Source organism: Rhinoderma darwinii, chromosome 6 (genome assembly GCF_050947455.1).
Source record: "Rhinoderma darwinii isolate aRhiDar2 chromosome 6, aRhiDar2.hap1, whole genome shotgun sequence".
Lineage (NCBI taxonomy): Eukaryota > Metazoa > Chordata > Amphibia > Anura > Rhinodermatidae > Rhinoderma > Rhinoderma darwinii.
This window is the reverse complement of record NC_134692.1, coordinates 29703680-29719181: the sequence shown is the minus strand read 5'-3', so window position 1 is coordinate 29719181 and position 15502 is coordinate 29703680. Positions and strand designations below refer to the sequence as shown.

Sequence of the window (15502 nt, the reverse complement as noted above, 5' to 3'; positions counted from 1 at the left end):
GTAATCTATATGAATCCACCATAGATCTCTCTACTAGGACTCTCAAGTTGATCCTACTGCCAGAGAGACTGTAAGGGCACGTTCAGACGGGGCGGATTTGCTGCGGAAAACCTGGCCGCTGTAATGGAGTATATGACAGCGGAGATCATGTTCTTGGCTGGTTTTGAAGTCTGGTATCAGAACAGTAACCGCATTAGACCCCGTCACAATCAGCTGGCAATGCACGTAGATGTGGAGATGGTATGTCCCGATAGAACAACAGCCTGCAGACCTCTAAAGAAAATTCTTGTCCCACATGTGCCAAAGAACTAGTACTGATCTCTTGTACTCGTTTAGTATATCTGGGTTTTGCATCTGGGCCTAGCATGTAGCTTACTTCGCTACATAGCCTAAATGTGGGGGTGCAGGTAAGTAAATCCTGATTCAGGTAAGAAAATCTCTTTAATACATCTTCTCTTGGGTAGTTATTTAAATATGTTACTATACCAATCTATAAAGTCACATGACTATAATTGAGTTGCTGCACAGGACAGAGGTCAGTATTATAGAGTAAAGCCACTATTACACAGAAGGAGCGGGCAGACATCGAGAACATGTATGATAACTGGTACAGAAGAAGCACGGCTTTGGTAAGTGGAAACTTTTGCTGTTATTGTTATGGAGAAGAAGCCTGGTTGTCACTGTCATATACAGCCAGCGTCATACATACAACGCCCCATGTTGGCCCTGTTCTCCAAGGCATGATGTAAAAAATACCTCATCCAGCCTGAACAATTGTTCAAACCAGTTCAGACGTTGCAGAAAATAACTGTGCGGAAATTAGGCTGCAGATTTTTCCCTCCGCAGTATGCTCTTTCCATTGCGGAGAAGTGGAATTTCACTGCGGATTTCAGCCTTTGCAATGCAAAAACTGAAATCTGTGGCAAGTCCGCTGTGATATCTGCAACGTCTGAATTACCTGTCAAATATGCAAATGTTGGTGCAGATTCATTGCGTAATTGCCCCAAATCTGCACCAACATTTGCAGCCGAAAAATTCTGCCACGTCTGAACGTGTCCTTATTGTTTACATCTGAAGGATAAACCTGTCCCGACCATGTGATGGACATACAGGTGCATTGTTCCTTACAGTTAGGGTATGTGCACACGTAAACTGCATTTACGTCTGAAATTACGGAGCTGTTTTCAGGAGAAAATTTACAGATGTAGTTGCGTAAATCGAGGCATAATACACCTCGTTTACGCCTGAAAATAGGTTGTGTGAACCCAGCCTAACAGCACAGTTATTAGCTGTGCCTTGTAACAAGCCGAACACCTGTGCGTCCATTACGCAACCAGGAGAGGTTTGTATCCACCAGATGCAAACAATGAAAGTTCCCATTCAATGACAAACAGAAATCTAGAAAACCATGAGGAATTGGCACAGAAAGTGTATAACTGCCTATTATACAATTAATAACTGTTATTTGCTGAAACCACAATGCCCCATTTAGAAGAACTTAGAAATCCAATTTTCATACACCCTATTAGGAAATTCTGAGGTAACAGAGTGGGTTCCTCTGTTCAGAATTCTCATCTTTTGGTCAGAGTGGAGAAGGGCTACAAAATATATATCTTGCTCTAGAGAACCTATCCTGTCCTGCATCACACAGAAAACTCACTGATCTGAATGGCCACTGTGTAATGCTTAACCTCACCAGTGGTGGTGCTGCAGGGAAATTGTACACTTACTGCCGGGTTTTCACACATAGACCAACTGATCGCTGAGAGAGTCATTTTGTGATCAGCTTGTTGGGACTGTTCCAAAGTATGTGTGCGTGCGTACGTGTGCGTGCCACTCACCGTAGATATGCAAACAAGTTTTAATTAAAATATTAATTAAGTCAAATTTCTCAAAGTGATAACTGTGCCCTTCCATAAAATATCTGCACACATTTTTGAGATTTTTTTTATATATTTTGTTTAAAGCATATGTTGCCCATTTTGGGAACAAGAGAATGAAGTTTTTCAATTAAAACATCATTTATTTTATATGAATGAAGCTAGGAACCAGCACGTTGTCATTACTGCAGGTACATGTACTACACTGAAAATGTACTCAAGCCAAACAGATGACCTTTATGCCATTTAAACGCCTCCTTCACACAGTGTTTTTTGTAGCATTTTTAATTAATATCATTTGGTTCAGACATTTTCCTGGCATTCTTGAAGTTCTATCTGAAAGCCTATAGAAAAAACTGTCAGATCCAGAGCATGCAACGTTTCGATTAAAATGTCAACGACCCCAAAATCAGACCAAAATGCTGTGTTTGTAGACATTTTCATATTTTCCTTGCTGCCTTCCAAGAGCCGTAACTCTTTTATTTTTTTCATCAATAGGGTGGTGTGAGAGCTTATTGTTTTGCGGAAGGAGTTGTAGTTTCTATTGGGAGCATTTAAAGTACCATATAATGTACTGGGAAACTGAAAAAAAATAATTTGCAGGCTGAAATTGGAAAAAACTGAGATTCTTCAATTGTTTTTTGGGGTTTGTTTTTATGACTTTCACCGTGCGGTAAAAACGACAACTTAAATTTATTCTGTGGCTCAATACGATTACGGTGATACCAAATTTATATAGTTTTTTTTATATTTTACTACTTTTAAAGAAAACAAACTTTTTGGTAAAAACAAAATTAGATTTGTGTCGCCACATTCTGAGAGCCATAAAGTTTTTATTTTTTCATCGATTGAGCGGTGTGATGGCTCATTTTTTGCGGGACAGGCTTTAGTTTTTATTAGTATTATTTTTTGGTACATATAATTTTTTGATCACTTTTTATTAGAGCGATACCAATTTTGTTAACTTTTTTATTTTTTACATGACTTTAGATGCAACATGGGAAATAGGGTTTTTTGAAAAAACTTTTACGTTTTTTTCACTACTAAAAACTTTATTTCACTTTTTTTTACACATTTCATTAGTCCTAATACTAACGTACGCACCAGTAAATTTCCCAGCACATACGCTGAACATATCCATAGGGCCTCATTCACCCGGCTTATGCCAAAAAAGATGTCCTTTTAGCATACACCGTTTTGTTTTTTTTGCTGAATGGAACAACATAGCAGACGACACTGTTTTATAAAGAGGGATAGAGTAAAAAATGTATACGTGCGGTGTACTGTACGATTTTTTTATGGGAGCATATAAGAGATGTATTCCATTGGATGCCTATACATTGGCATACATCACAACTTTCTGTTTAAGGTATAGTATTAGTCGGGAAATCCTCGCAATGTATACCTCCGATTGAAGTCTCAAACAGTATGTGAACAGAGCCTTTGTGTACTCTGGGAAAGTGGATGTTGTATGTGGGGGGTTGTATAGTTATGTGGAAGGGGAATTATAGGCTCTTTTTTGGGATGAAGGTGGTGTTTGCGTGGGTTTTGTATAAGCTTTGTGTGTGATGGAGGGTTTGGGCATATTTACTCTAAATTATACCTACACACCCGTGGAACATTTTACTCCAACACTTCATCCACTCACAATTTTTCACATAAATGCATTTTTGGGGTATGTTTACATAATCCACATCGCTTTAAGACAAATTTTGCCGGGCACTCTCACAAAAAGCGGAAAGGTTATGAGGCATGCTAAAGTACTTTCTATTTAAAGCGACCCTCTGGTCCCAAAACAACATTTTAAATATGACGGGGTATATGGAGATATATTACCTGATGCCCTCCAGTTGTGCTCCTCTGCTGTGGATTCGTCGCTTTGGGGTCCCCTCTGTGTAACCCCAACATGGCTGCAGCAATTCTTAGACTAGGAGTCTGAGAAGCTACTCTTCTCAGATTGGCCAGAGCTGCTCACGTGAGCTGTTCTGGCCAATCCTGAGAACAAAGGGAGTGGCTGTGACCATTTTGGGACAACACAGAGGGGACCAAAAAGTGGCAGATCCATGGCAGAGGGGCAAAACTGGAGGGCACCGGGTAATATAACTCTATAAACCTCATCACAAAATATTCCTGGAACCGGAGGGTCGCTTTAAGTGAACGGTATTTTATTATATCCCCCCGCACATAGCAGAAAAACTTGGATTTTGGAGAATGCTGTAGATTACAAATACTACAGCATAAAACCACTGCGTTTTGTACTCTACATTATTTTGTCACTGTATTATTTCAGCAGTGCAATTAAGCAGTGTGCAAGGAAAATGTTTTTCTTTCTAGGGGGCCATTTCTGATTTTTGTTATAGGGCACTGTGATTATTATTATTATAGGGTGCTCCTAGATACAGTATGTGGTTACCAGGGTTGGACTGGTGAATCAGAGTACCAGATTGTCTGGTGGGTCCAGGCTCCGACAGAATAAAGGATCCCAAAGATCTAGTAAAAGACAACCCCATATAGAGGTGACTTTGGAGCCACTCATTTGCCACTAGGGTCTATTTTTTATTAGATGATTCACAAATAATCTATTAGACCTTATTGATAATACTGCCCTGTGTGTGATGATAATAACGATGAAATTGTGGACGTTCACATCTTTTTTTTTAGATGTGGTAATGCACTTTAAGAATAATTTCCTCTTATGGGTCCAAGGAAGTTCAGTCCTACACTGGCGGTTACAGTAAGTGACTTTCCATACAGTACATATACCCGCTATACTGGGAGGAAAAAATACATGCAACAAATGTATTCTTACAATATATCGGATCATTAACTGCAGAGAATAATTGACCCAGCTTTGACTTTGAATATAATCTTTTTATAATCTGAATCTTTATTCACCATTACAGACATGTGTGAGTACTTTATTATACAGTCCGTCAGATCTTCAGTATTATCATAAACGCATCTCCTTAACGCACAATTATCATTTTTCATTATGTGGCTTCTATACATAGTCTGATGAGCTTTATTATAAGACTATTCACATATTCCAAAATCATTATCTCCTGCAGCGATTTACAGAGATGTATGATAATGGAGCAATAAAGTCAAGAATATTCTTCTTATGTGAAACAACATTCGCTTGGTGGATATGTGACTATGCTGCAAGAGCAGAAGAATTCTGATGAAATGCTGTCTAATAAAACAAGTGACAACTTCTCAAAGACTGCATAAACATACATTTATATATAAACTTCTTAGATTTCTATTAAAGGGTATGTGTTATCAGAAAATGACCTATTGCCTAAATCAAGTTTTTATGTTCATATTTTTTACTAATTTTTGATGATTTTTTTATAATTTTTTTCTATGTCATTATTTAGATTTAAAAAAAAAATCCTCAAATCTTGCAGTTTTCACACTGGTCACTGTGCCTCACAATAGACTGACCCTTCCTATTCTGTAGAGATCACTTCTCAGCAGTCATCTAATTATCATCACAGGAAGGATTACACTGACAGGTAACACATTTATACTAGTCCTACTCAATGAATTAGAATATCATCAAAAAGTTAATTTATTTCAGTAATTCAATTCAAAAAGTGAAACTCATATATTATATAGATTCATTACACACAGAGGGATCTATTTCCAGCATTTTTTTTCTTTTAATGTTGATGATTATGGCTAAAAGTTAATGAAAACCCAAAATTGAGTCTCTCAGTAAATGAGAATATTGGGTAAAAGTTGAAGATTGTAGACTCATGGTGTGACACTCTAATCAGCGAATCAACACAAAACACCTGCAATGGTTTCCTAAGCCTTTACAAGGACTGGTCCGCTGCTCAGTGTCCAGAGTCCTGTTTTCAGATGAAAGTAAATTTTGCATTTCATTTGGAAATCTTGGTCCCAGAGTCTAGAGGAAGCGTGGAGAGACATCAATCCAAGTTGCTTGCGGTCCAGTGTGAAGTTTCCACAGTCAGTGATTATTTGGGGGCCATGTCATCTGCTGGTGCTGGTCCACTGTGTTATATCAAGTCCAGAGCACTTCATGCTTCCCTCTGCTGACAAGCTTTATGGAGATGCTAATTTCATCTTCCACCTGCCCACACTGCCAAAAGTACCAATACCTGGTTTAATAACCACAGTATCACTGCGCTTGATTGGCCAGCAAACTCGACTGACCTAAACCCCATAGAGAATCTATGGGGTATTGTCAAGAGGAAGATGAGAGACACCAGACCCAACAATGCAGACGAGTTGAAGGCCGATATCAAAGCAACCTGGGCTTCCATAACACCTCAGCAGTGCCACAGGCTGATCACCTCCACGCCACGCCGCATTGATGCAGTAATTTATGCAAAAGGTGCCCCGACCAAGTATTGAGGGAAGATATTGTTCATTCTTTTCAGTAGGCCAACATTTCGGTATTAAAAATCATTTTTGAAATTGGGCTTATTTAATATTCAAATTTTCTGAAAAACTAAATTTTGGGTTTTCATTAACTGTTACAATAATCATCAACATTAAAAGAAAAAAATGCTGGAAATAGATCACCCTGTGTGTAATGAATCTATATAATATGAGTTTCACTTTTTGAATTGAATTACTGAAATAAATTAACTTTTTGATGATATTCTAATTCATTGAGAAGGACTGGTATAGATAACACAGGATCTACCATTGACAATAAACTAATAGACACAGTTACCTTTCTATCCCTTCCTGCACAATGACCTCTGCACAGGCATGCCTAAAACATTCTCCCATAGAAATCAATGGGTCAGCTCCAGGTTGTTGTTTCCCATGGTTCTGGTGGCTGCTGTAAAGCATATCTCTGAATGCTGTTAACAGCAGCTCAGACAAGATGGCTGCCCCCATAATCATGTACAGAAAATAGAATTGAAAAAATCTACAGTCAAAAAATAAAAACAGATTAGAAAAAATTATATGTTTCACTATATGGCTTTAATTAGGAAAGAAATAGGTGATACATTCCCTTTAATGGTTTATCTGCCCTCACATTGGCTGCCTCTTATTATGCTGAGATAAGAGGAATGCACATTGTGGTAAATTTAGCCCAATGTTCTGTTATACAGCAGTATAGGCGAGACTATGAGTAGTGTGTGTTGTCCATGCCATAGATTTGATATGTTGAGGGTTCTCTAAAATGATGCAACCAGGAAGACCTGAATAAGTGGGCAGGTATATATATATACCTATATAGGTGTATATATATATATATATATATATATATATATTGGGCGAGGATGTGGTGTCCGAGGCACAGTTGAGTTGTTTTTTTTACTCAGCTGCTTTTCTCTCTTTTACCAAATACAACCAGACTCTATGATACGCGCCAAACCTAATCTCTCTCCATCTTTCCAATTCCTTATTATTATTTAATTTCAACAATAGAAGCAACAACAACAGGTAACTGTTACTGGATGTGGTGGACAATCGAGTTGAAGCATAGGATTTTCAAGTGGGAGTGGTGGACAATCAAGTTCGAGCGTAAGATTTTCAAATGGGAGTGGTCGAGTGGTGGATAAGAGTAGAAAGCCCGAAGAGTCTAATAAACACCCAAAGAGGCAAATATACGCCTAAAGAGGCTAATAAAAGCCTGAAGAGGCAAAAAAAATGCCCAAAGAGGCATAACCACCTTAAGTGGCGTAACTGCTCTAAAGAGCGAAACAACCTTAAAAGGCATAATTGTTTTAAGGAGTATAATTGCCTTAAAGTGTGTAATTGCACTAAGAAAATGCCGCCAAAAAGAACAAATTTGTCAGAAGACGACATAATCGCTAAAAGACAAAGGAAATCAGAAGCTCAGAGAATAAGAACAAATGAGTGCAGGGTTACACCAGGAACAACAAGAAACCAATTCCCAAAACAAGGCGTTAAGAAGGCAAAACCAATACTTATCATCATACCTATTGCTAGCAAAACCGTGTAATGAGTTTTCTCTGACACGCATGATCCACCTGTAATCTATCACATTTAAGTTATGATGGGAGTAGGATTTAGCGCTACATACAGTTGCTCTGTATAGAGAATACAGAGCAGCAGTATCTAAAAAGTAAAACAAATTTTTATAAAAACGAATTAAAAAGTTTATAAAAAAAAAAAATGGCCATCAAAGGTTGACATAGCCTTTAACCCCTTCCCGCTCCTTGACGTACTATTACGTCATGGCAGCTGTATCGTTCGCGCTACATGACGTAATAGTACTTCTCGGGAGTAACGGCCGTTTCGGCAGTCCTCATGACACATACAGGAGCTGTGACAGCTGCTGTCTTGTTCAGCAGCTGTCACAGCTCCTACAGCGGGGACCGATCGCTGTGTCCCCGCTGATTAACCCCTTAAAAGCCGCGTTCTATAGAGATCGCAGCTTTTTAGGGGTTAAGCTGCCATCGCCGGCCTGCTACGCGATAGCGCCGGCGATGGTGACTATGGCAACCGGACACCAAACAATGGCGTCCGGCTATGCCATAGACGGAACCTAGTGGGCCCTGACAACGTCAGGACCCACTATGCTTGCTGTCAGTGAGTAGCTGACAGTTCTAATACACTGCACTACGCATGTAGTGCAGTGTATTAGAATAGCGATCAGGGCCTCCTGCCCTCATGTCCCCTAATGGGACAAAGTAATAAAGTAAAAAAAAAGTTAAAAAAAGATGTGTAAAAATAAGAAAATAAAAGATTTAAAAGTAATAAAAGTAAAAATCCCCCTTTTTCCCTTATCAGTCCTTTATTATTAATAAAAATATATAAACAAACAAATAAACTATACATAATTGGTATCGCCGCGTCCGTAACGGCCTGAACTACAAAACTATTTCATTATTTATCCCGCACGGTGAACGCCGTAAAATAAAATAATAATAAACCGAACCACAATCACAATTCTTTGGTCACTTCACCTCCCAAAAAATGGAATAAAAAGAGATCAAAAAGTCGCATGTACCTAAAAATGGTACTGATCGAAACTACAGTTCGTTACGCAAAAAATAAGTCCTCGCACGGCTTTATTGATTGAAAAATAAAAACGTTATGGCTCTTAGAATAAGGTAACACAAAAAGTGAATGATTGTTTACAAAACGTATTTTATTGTGCAAACGCCCTAAGACATTAAAAAAATATATAAATATCTGGTATCGCCGTAATCGTATCGCCCCACAGAATAAAGTGAATATGTCATTTATAGCGCACAGTGAACGCTGTAAAAAAAAACGAAAAAAAAAACCAATAGTAGAATTGCTGTTTTTTAGTCACCACGCCACCTAAAAATAGAATAAAAACTGATCAAAAAGCCGCATGCACCCCAAGAAAACTACAATCGATTCCTCAAGGGGTCTAGTTTCCAAATTGGGGTCACTTTTGGGGGGTTCCCAATGTTTTGGCACCACAAGACCTCTTCAAACCGGACATGGTGCCTAATAAAAAAGAGGCCTCAAAATCCACTAGGCACTCCTTTGCTTCTGAGGCCGGTGCTTCAGTCCATTACCGCCCGAGGGCCACATGTGGGATATTTCTCTAAACTGCAGAATCTGGGCAATACGTATTGAGTTGCGTTTCACTGATAAATCCTTTTGTGTTATAAAAAAAAATGGTATAAAGAGGATTTGCTGACAAAAAAAAATATTTAAATTTCACCTCTACTTTGCTCTAAATTTTTGTGAAACACCTAAAGAGTTCATAAACTTTCTAAATGCTGTTGTGAATACTTTGAGGGGTCTAGTTTCTAAAATGGGGTGTTTGATAGGGGTTTCTAATATATGGGCCCCTCAAAGCAACTTCAGAACTGAACTGGAACCTAAAAAAATAAATAAATGAGGCAATACTTCGCTTCTTACATTATACTGATAATGAGCCGTGCCCACCCCGAGGTGACCCCAGTTTTGACCGTTTGTATAAACGGAGACCCCTATTAGACCGTTCCAGTGCCCGGTTTTCCCAAGCATACACCCCCGAGAAGTGTATTTCTATTGAGGAGTCCCTGGTACATTTTAAAGGGAGGGTTCAATTCCGCGAGTACCTGCCGGGTAAGAGGGCAAGGTATGGCGTGAAGATGTATAAGCTGTGAGAGTGCATCAGGGTATACCTACAGGTTTAGGATATATGAAGGAAAGGCCACCCCCAAACCAGACTGCATCCTGGACTACAATAGGTAAATGGGAGGGATGGACTTGTAAGATCAAGCCCTGAAGCCCTACAGCGCCATGCGGTGTGGTATAAGAAGCTGGCCGGGCACATCATACAGATGGCTTTGTACAATGCGTACGTGCTACGTCGATGTGCAGGCCAGACGGGAACTTTCCTGGAATTTCAAGAGGTGATTATCAAGAACCTAATCTTTAGGGACCAAGAAGGGGGGGGCACCCAGTACTTCTGGAAGCGAGCCCACACACATCGTACCAGGGCAACACTTTCCAGGAGAAGTTCCCCAAACTGGCAAGAAGGGAAAAAGTCAAAAGAGGTGCAAAGTCTTCTATAAGAGGGCGATAATGGATGACACAATATATCAATGTGACACGTGTCCCGAATAACCAGAGCTCTGTATGAAAGTGTTTTAAAATTTATCATACATCCCTTGGTTTATAATTTACCCCAATTTTACTTACCCTGATGCACTCCGCGCAGCTTATCCCCCCTCGTCTTTCCCCTCTGAGCCCTGCTGTGTGTCCAGGCAGCTGATAACAGCCACATGTAGGGTATTGCCATATCCGGGAGAACCCACATTACAGTTTATGGGGTGTAGGTCTCCAGTCAAAATGCTCACTACACCTCTAGATATGCCTTAAGGGTGTAGTTTTTAAAATGGGGTCACTTCTTGCAGGTTTCAACTGTACTGGTACCTCAGGGGCTTCTGCATACATGACTTCGCACTAGAAAATCCCCAGTAGGCCAAATGGTGGTCCTTTCCTTCTGAGCCCTCCCATGGGCCCAAACGGCAGTTTATTACAACAAATGGGGTATTGCGGCACTCAGAACAAATTGCGCAACAGAATGGGGTATTTTGTTTCTTGTGAAAATAAGAAATTTTCAGCCAAAACTACATATTATTTGAAAAAAATAATTTTGTTTTCATTCCCAGCCCAATTCAAATAAGTTCTGTGAAAAAACTATGGGGTCAAAATGGTCACAACACCCATAAATGAATTCCTTGAGGGGTGTAGTTTCCAAAATGGGGTCATTTGTGGTTGGTTTCTATTGCTTTGATACCTCTGGGGCTCTGCAAATGCGACATGGCACCCGAAAACCAATCCAGCAAAATCTGTACTCCAAAGAACACACAGCGCTCCTTTCCTTCTGAGCCCTCCCATGGGCCCAAACGGCAGTTTATCACCACAAATGGGGTATTGCCGCACTCAGGACAAATTGGGCAACAAAATTGAGTATTTTATTTCTTGTGAAAATAAGAATTTTTGAGCTAAAATTACATATTATTGGAAAATATATATATTTTTTTAATTCCCAGCCCAATTCAAATAAGTTCTGTGAAGAAACTATGGAGTCTAAATAGTCACATTACCCAATAATGAATTCCTTGAGGGGTGTAGTTTCCAAAATGGGGTCACTTCTGGTGGGTTTCCATTGCTTTGATACCTCTGGGGCTCTGCAAATGCGACATGGCACCCGAAAACCAAACCAGCAAAATCTGTACTCCAAAGAACACACAGCGCTCCTTCCCTTCTGAGGCCTCCCATGGGCCCAAACGGCAGTTTATTGCCACAAATGGGGTATTGATGCACTCAGGAGAAATTGGGCAACAAAATTGAGTATTTTGTTCCCTGTGAAAATAAGAAATTTTGGTAAAAAATTACATCTTATTGATAAAAATGTCATTTTTTTTAATGTCACAGCCCAATTGAAATAGGTGCTGTGAAAAAACTGTGTTGTCAAAATGCTAACAACAACCATAAATGAATTCCTTGAGGGGTGTAGTTTCCAAAATGGGGTCACTTTTGGTGGGTTTCTATTGCTTTGATACCTCTGGGGCTCTGCAAATGCGACATGGCAACCGAAAGCCAATCCAGCAAAATCTGGACTCCAACAAACACATAGCGCTCCTTTCCCTCTGAGCCCTCCCATGGGCCCAAACGGCAGTTTATCACCACAAATGGGGTATTGCCACACTAAGGACAAATTGGGCAACAAAATGGGGTATTTTGTTCCCTGTGAAAATAAGAAATTTTGATCACAAATGACATTTTATTGGAAAAAATGACTTTTTTTTCATTTCAGAGCCCAATTCAAATACGTGCTGTGAAAAAACTGTGCGGTCAAAATGGTAACAACAACCCTAAATGAATTCCTTGAGAGGTGTAGTTTCCAAAATGGGGTCACTATTGGGGGATTCCTACTGTTTTGGCACCTCAACACCTCTTCAAACCTGGCATGCTGCCTAAAATATATTCTAATAAAAAAGAGGACTCAAAATGCACTAGGTGCTTCTTTGCTTCTAGGGCTTGTGTTTTAGTCCACGAGTGCAGTAGGGCCACATGTGGGACATTTCTAAAAACTGCAGAATCTGGACAATACATATTTAGTAGTGTTTCTCTGGTAAAACCTTCCGTGTTACAGAAAAAAAAATGAATAAAATTGAAATTCAGCAAGAAAAATGAAATTTGCAAATTTCACCTCCACTTTGCTTTAATTCCTGTGAAATGCCTGAAGGGTTAAAAAACTTTCTAAATGCTGTTTTGAATTCTTTGATGGGTCTAGTTTTTAAAATGGTGTGTTTTATCAGGGGTTCTAATACATAGGTCCCACAAAGCCACTTCAGAACTCAAGAGGTACCTTAAAAAAAAGGCTTTTGAAATTTTCTTAAAAATATGAGAAATTGCTGTTTATGTTCTAAGCCTTGTAACGTCCAAGAAAAATAAAAGAATGTTCAAAAAACGATGCCAATCTAAAGTAGACATATGGGAAATGTGAACTAGTAACTATTTTGGGTGGTATAACCGTCTGTTTTACAAGCAGATGCATTTAAATTCTGAAAAATTCAATTTTTTAAAAATTTTCTCTAAATTTTGCAATTTTTCACCAATAAACACTGTATATATCGACCAAATTTTACCACGAACATGAAGCCCAATGTGTCACGAGAAAACAATCTCAGAATCGCTTGGGTAGGTTTAAGCATTCCGACGTTATTACCACATAAAGTGAAATATGTCAGATTTGAAAAATGGGCTCTGAGCCTTAAGGCCAAAACTAGGCTGCGTCCTTAAGGGGTTAAACATTGCACAAACAGGCAGAACGGACTCTGTCTCTGTCAAAAATGGAATTAATCTACAGTGGTTGGCTTTGGTGACTTCCCCTCTTGACACACTTCCCCTCCTGGCAGAGTTGCTTTCCTCTGCTGTCACAATTCCACGTTTTCCGCCCCGCACAATTTGGGTCTGTTGCAGATATCTTGGTCTCTCTCTTTTGCAGATCTCCAGGTCATCTGTCCTAGTGGCACCAGACACAGCGCATTATCTTCAGGCTAACTGTGATGTCCTGCAGTATTATCAGACTTTCCTGTCTCTCACTGTTTCAGGCAGCCTAGTTTAACCAGTAGCTTCGTCCCACTTCTCAAGCTCAGCAATGGCGGGGGAGTTTTTCTCTAACCACTGGCTAAAGCCCATACTTGGGTGCCAACAACCTATCCCCTATATACACTTCTGAAGTCCCACCCATAAGAACACAAGAGTGTGGTGTCTTCATGCCTATGTGTTCTATCCACATCTCAGATTTCCCACAAGTAGAGGACTCTAAAAGGACCATTCCTCCTGTATCATGGTGCCCATGGCCGTTACTCTCCGCCATCATGTTGTTCTACGTTCACATAGTGCCCAATGAGAGAGACTCATCACAGATATGTCATACTGAGACATATACATTAAAATGAAGCATAATATACAAAACATAATGCACTATGTACAGTACAGTGCACAGCAACCAATAAGCCAATGTACATATTATTTAAAAAAAGACTTTCAAGTGGATCAAAATGCAAAAAAAACAACAACAAAATATTCAATTTTTATATTCGGTGACATTACCACTCCACTGGTCGATGGGGTGGTCCTATGGATGACACGTCATGACAAGTAGTTACGTAATTTGGGAAGACAACATCATGACAACAGGAAGCAGTGCAGGACCCTGTGACCAGCAGGGAAGGAATAGCGCCAAATTTATAGGGAAAGTATATTACAATTTTTGCTTTTAACATTTTGAGCCACTTGAAAGTCAGTTTTAGAAATCAAAAAAACCTTTTTAAGTGGTGCAACTGTTTACTGATAATAAATTTACAGTGGAAAAGTTAATTTTCATCCCTATGGATTGGACTTTAAAATACCTTTATGAAGAGAGGTTTTAGAGATGTCTCACCTTCACAGATTTGTGCTGATATTGAGATACAGTACTGCGAGCCGACACATTGTCTGACTTTTCAAAATGCTTCTTCATGTTAGCCAGTCCGCCAGGCATTACACAAGCTTCAGACTCCTCCAGCATCTAGAAAATTACAATGATGTAAAAATTCCATATATTTACTTCATCTAACAACAAGGGACAATATCTGATGGATCTGCACATAGAATCTCAAATCTAATAACCAACATCCAGTATAATAAATTTTCTTGTGAAATAAGTGGGAGTTATATCGAAAATGCCTGTAAGATGCATGGAGTCATTCTCTGAGGTTTAAACAAGTCTGCCTTTACCGCAACGTTTTATAAAAAAGAAAATTAAGTCAGAAATCAACATAAAACATTTTTACAGATTTCTGAGCCAGGCTAATGGTGTGACCATGTGATTACATTCGGAGAAGGCAACCTGTCGGGCGGGAGGAAATAGACAGTGAAAGTGGCAGCTTACACATATTACTCATGACAGCTTCTATGCATCACCTATCACCGTGCCATGCTGACAAGCCATCTAGATTTTTTCATAGCTTTTTGATCCAATTTGGTTTGCCTCTCAGAGTGTATTCATAAAACGGAGTAGGAGGTGATGAATAAAAAGCTTACAGCCTCACAATTTCATCACAATGGAAAAAAAGAAAAACAGATTGATGGATCTCAAAATGTGTTTATTTTTTTCTGAAATAATAAGATGTTTGCGGCCACTGATTTCTTTGAAGAAAAAAAAAGTGGAGATTAATAGAATTTAAAGAGCTAAGTAGGTAGGTAGATAGATAGATAGAAGGATATATATAATATACATTAGAAAGATAGATAGATAGATGATAGATAGATAGATAGATAGATAGATAGATAGATAGATAGATAGATAGATAGATAGATAGATAGATAGATAGATAGATAGATAGATAGATAGATAGATAGAGATAGATAGATCAACAGTTATCACTGAGGGAAGCCACACCTGGGCAGACAAGTCCCTATCAATAACTGTCCATGTAATACATGTCCTGCAAAACAGACCTATATAGGGGTGGGGTTTATGCAAAATATGCCAAAAAGTAGGCGTTCCATTGTGAATTGGGGATGGGGTTTAATAATGTACCATGAGTGGGGATTGAGTTGTTGGAAGGAATATTTTGTGAGTGACTCTACCATTTGGCTCATAGAAGGGGGTCCTAACTGTCCATATACTCTAATAGGTC

The 15502-nt window shown here is 39.2% G+C and overlaps 1 protein-coding gene across 1 annotated transcript in view; it reads right to left on the bottom strand.

The window, feature by feature from the left end:
• The window catches only part of XIRP2 (xin actin binding repeat containing 2), a 206750-nt gene that overhangs the window by 22637 nt on the left and 168611 nt on the right, over window positions 1-15502 (bottom strand). The window contains exon 4 of the mRNA XM_075831107.1: window positions 14263-14388. Within this exon, the coding sequence (XP_075687222.1) occupies window positions 14263-14388 (126 nt within the window). The remainder of the gene's footprint in view (window positions 1-14262; window positions 14389-15502) is intronic.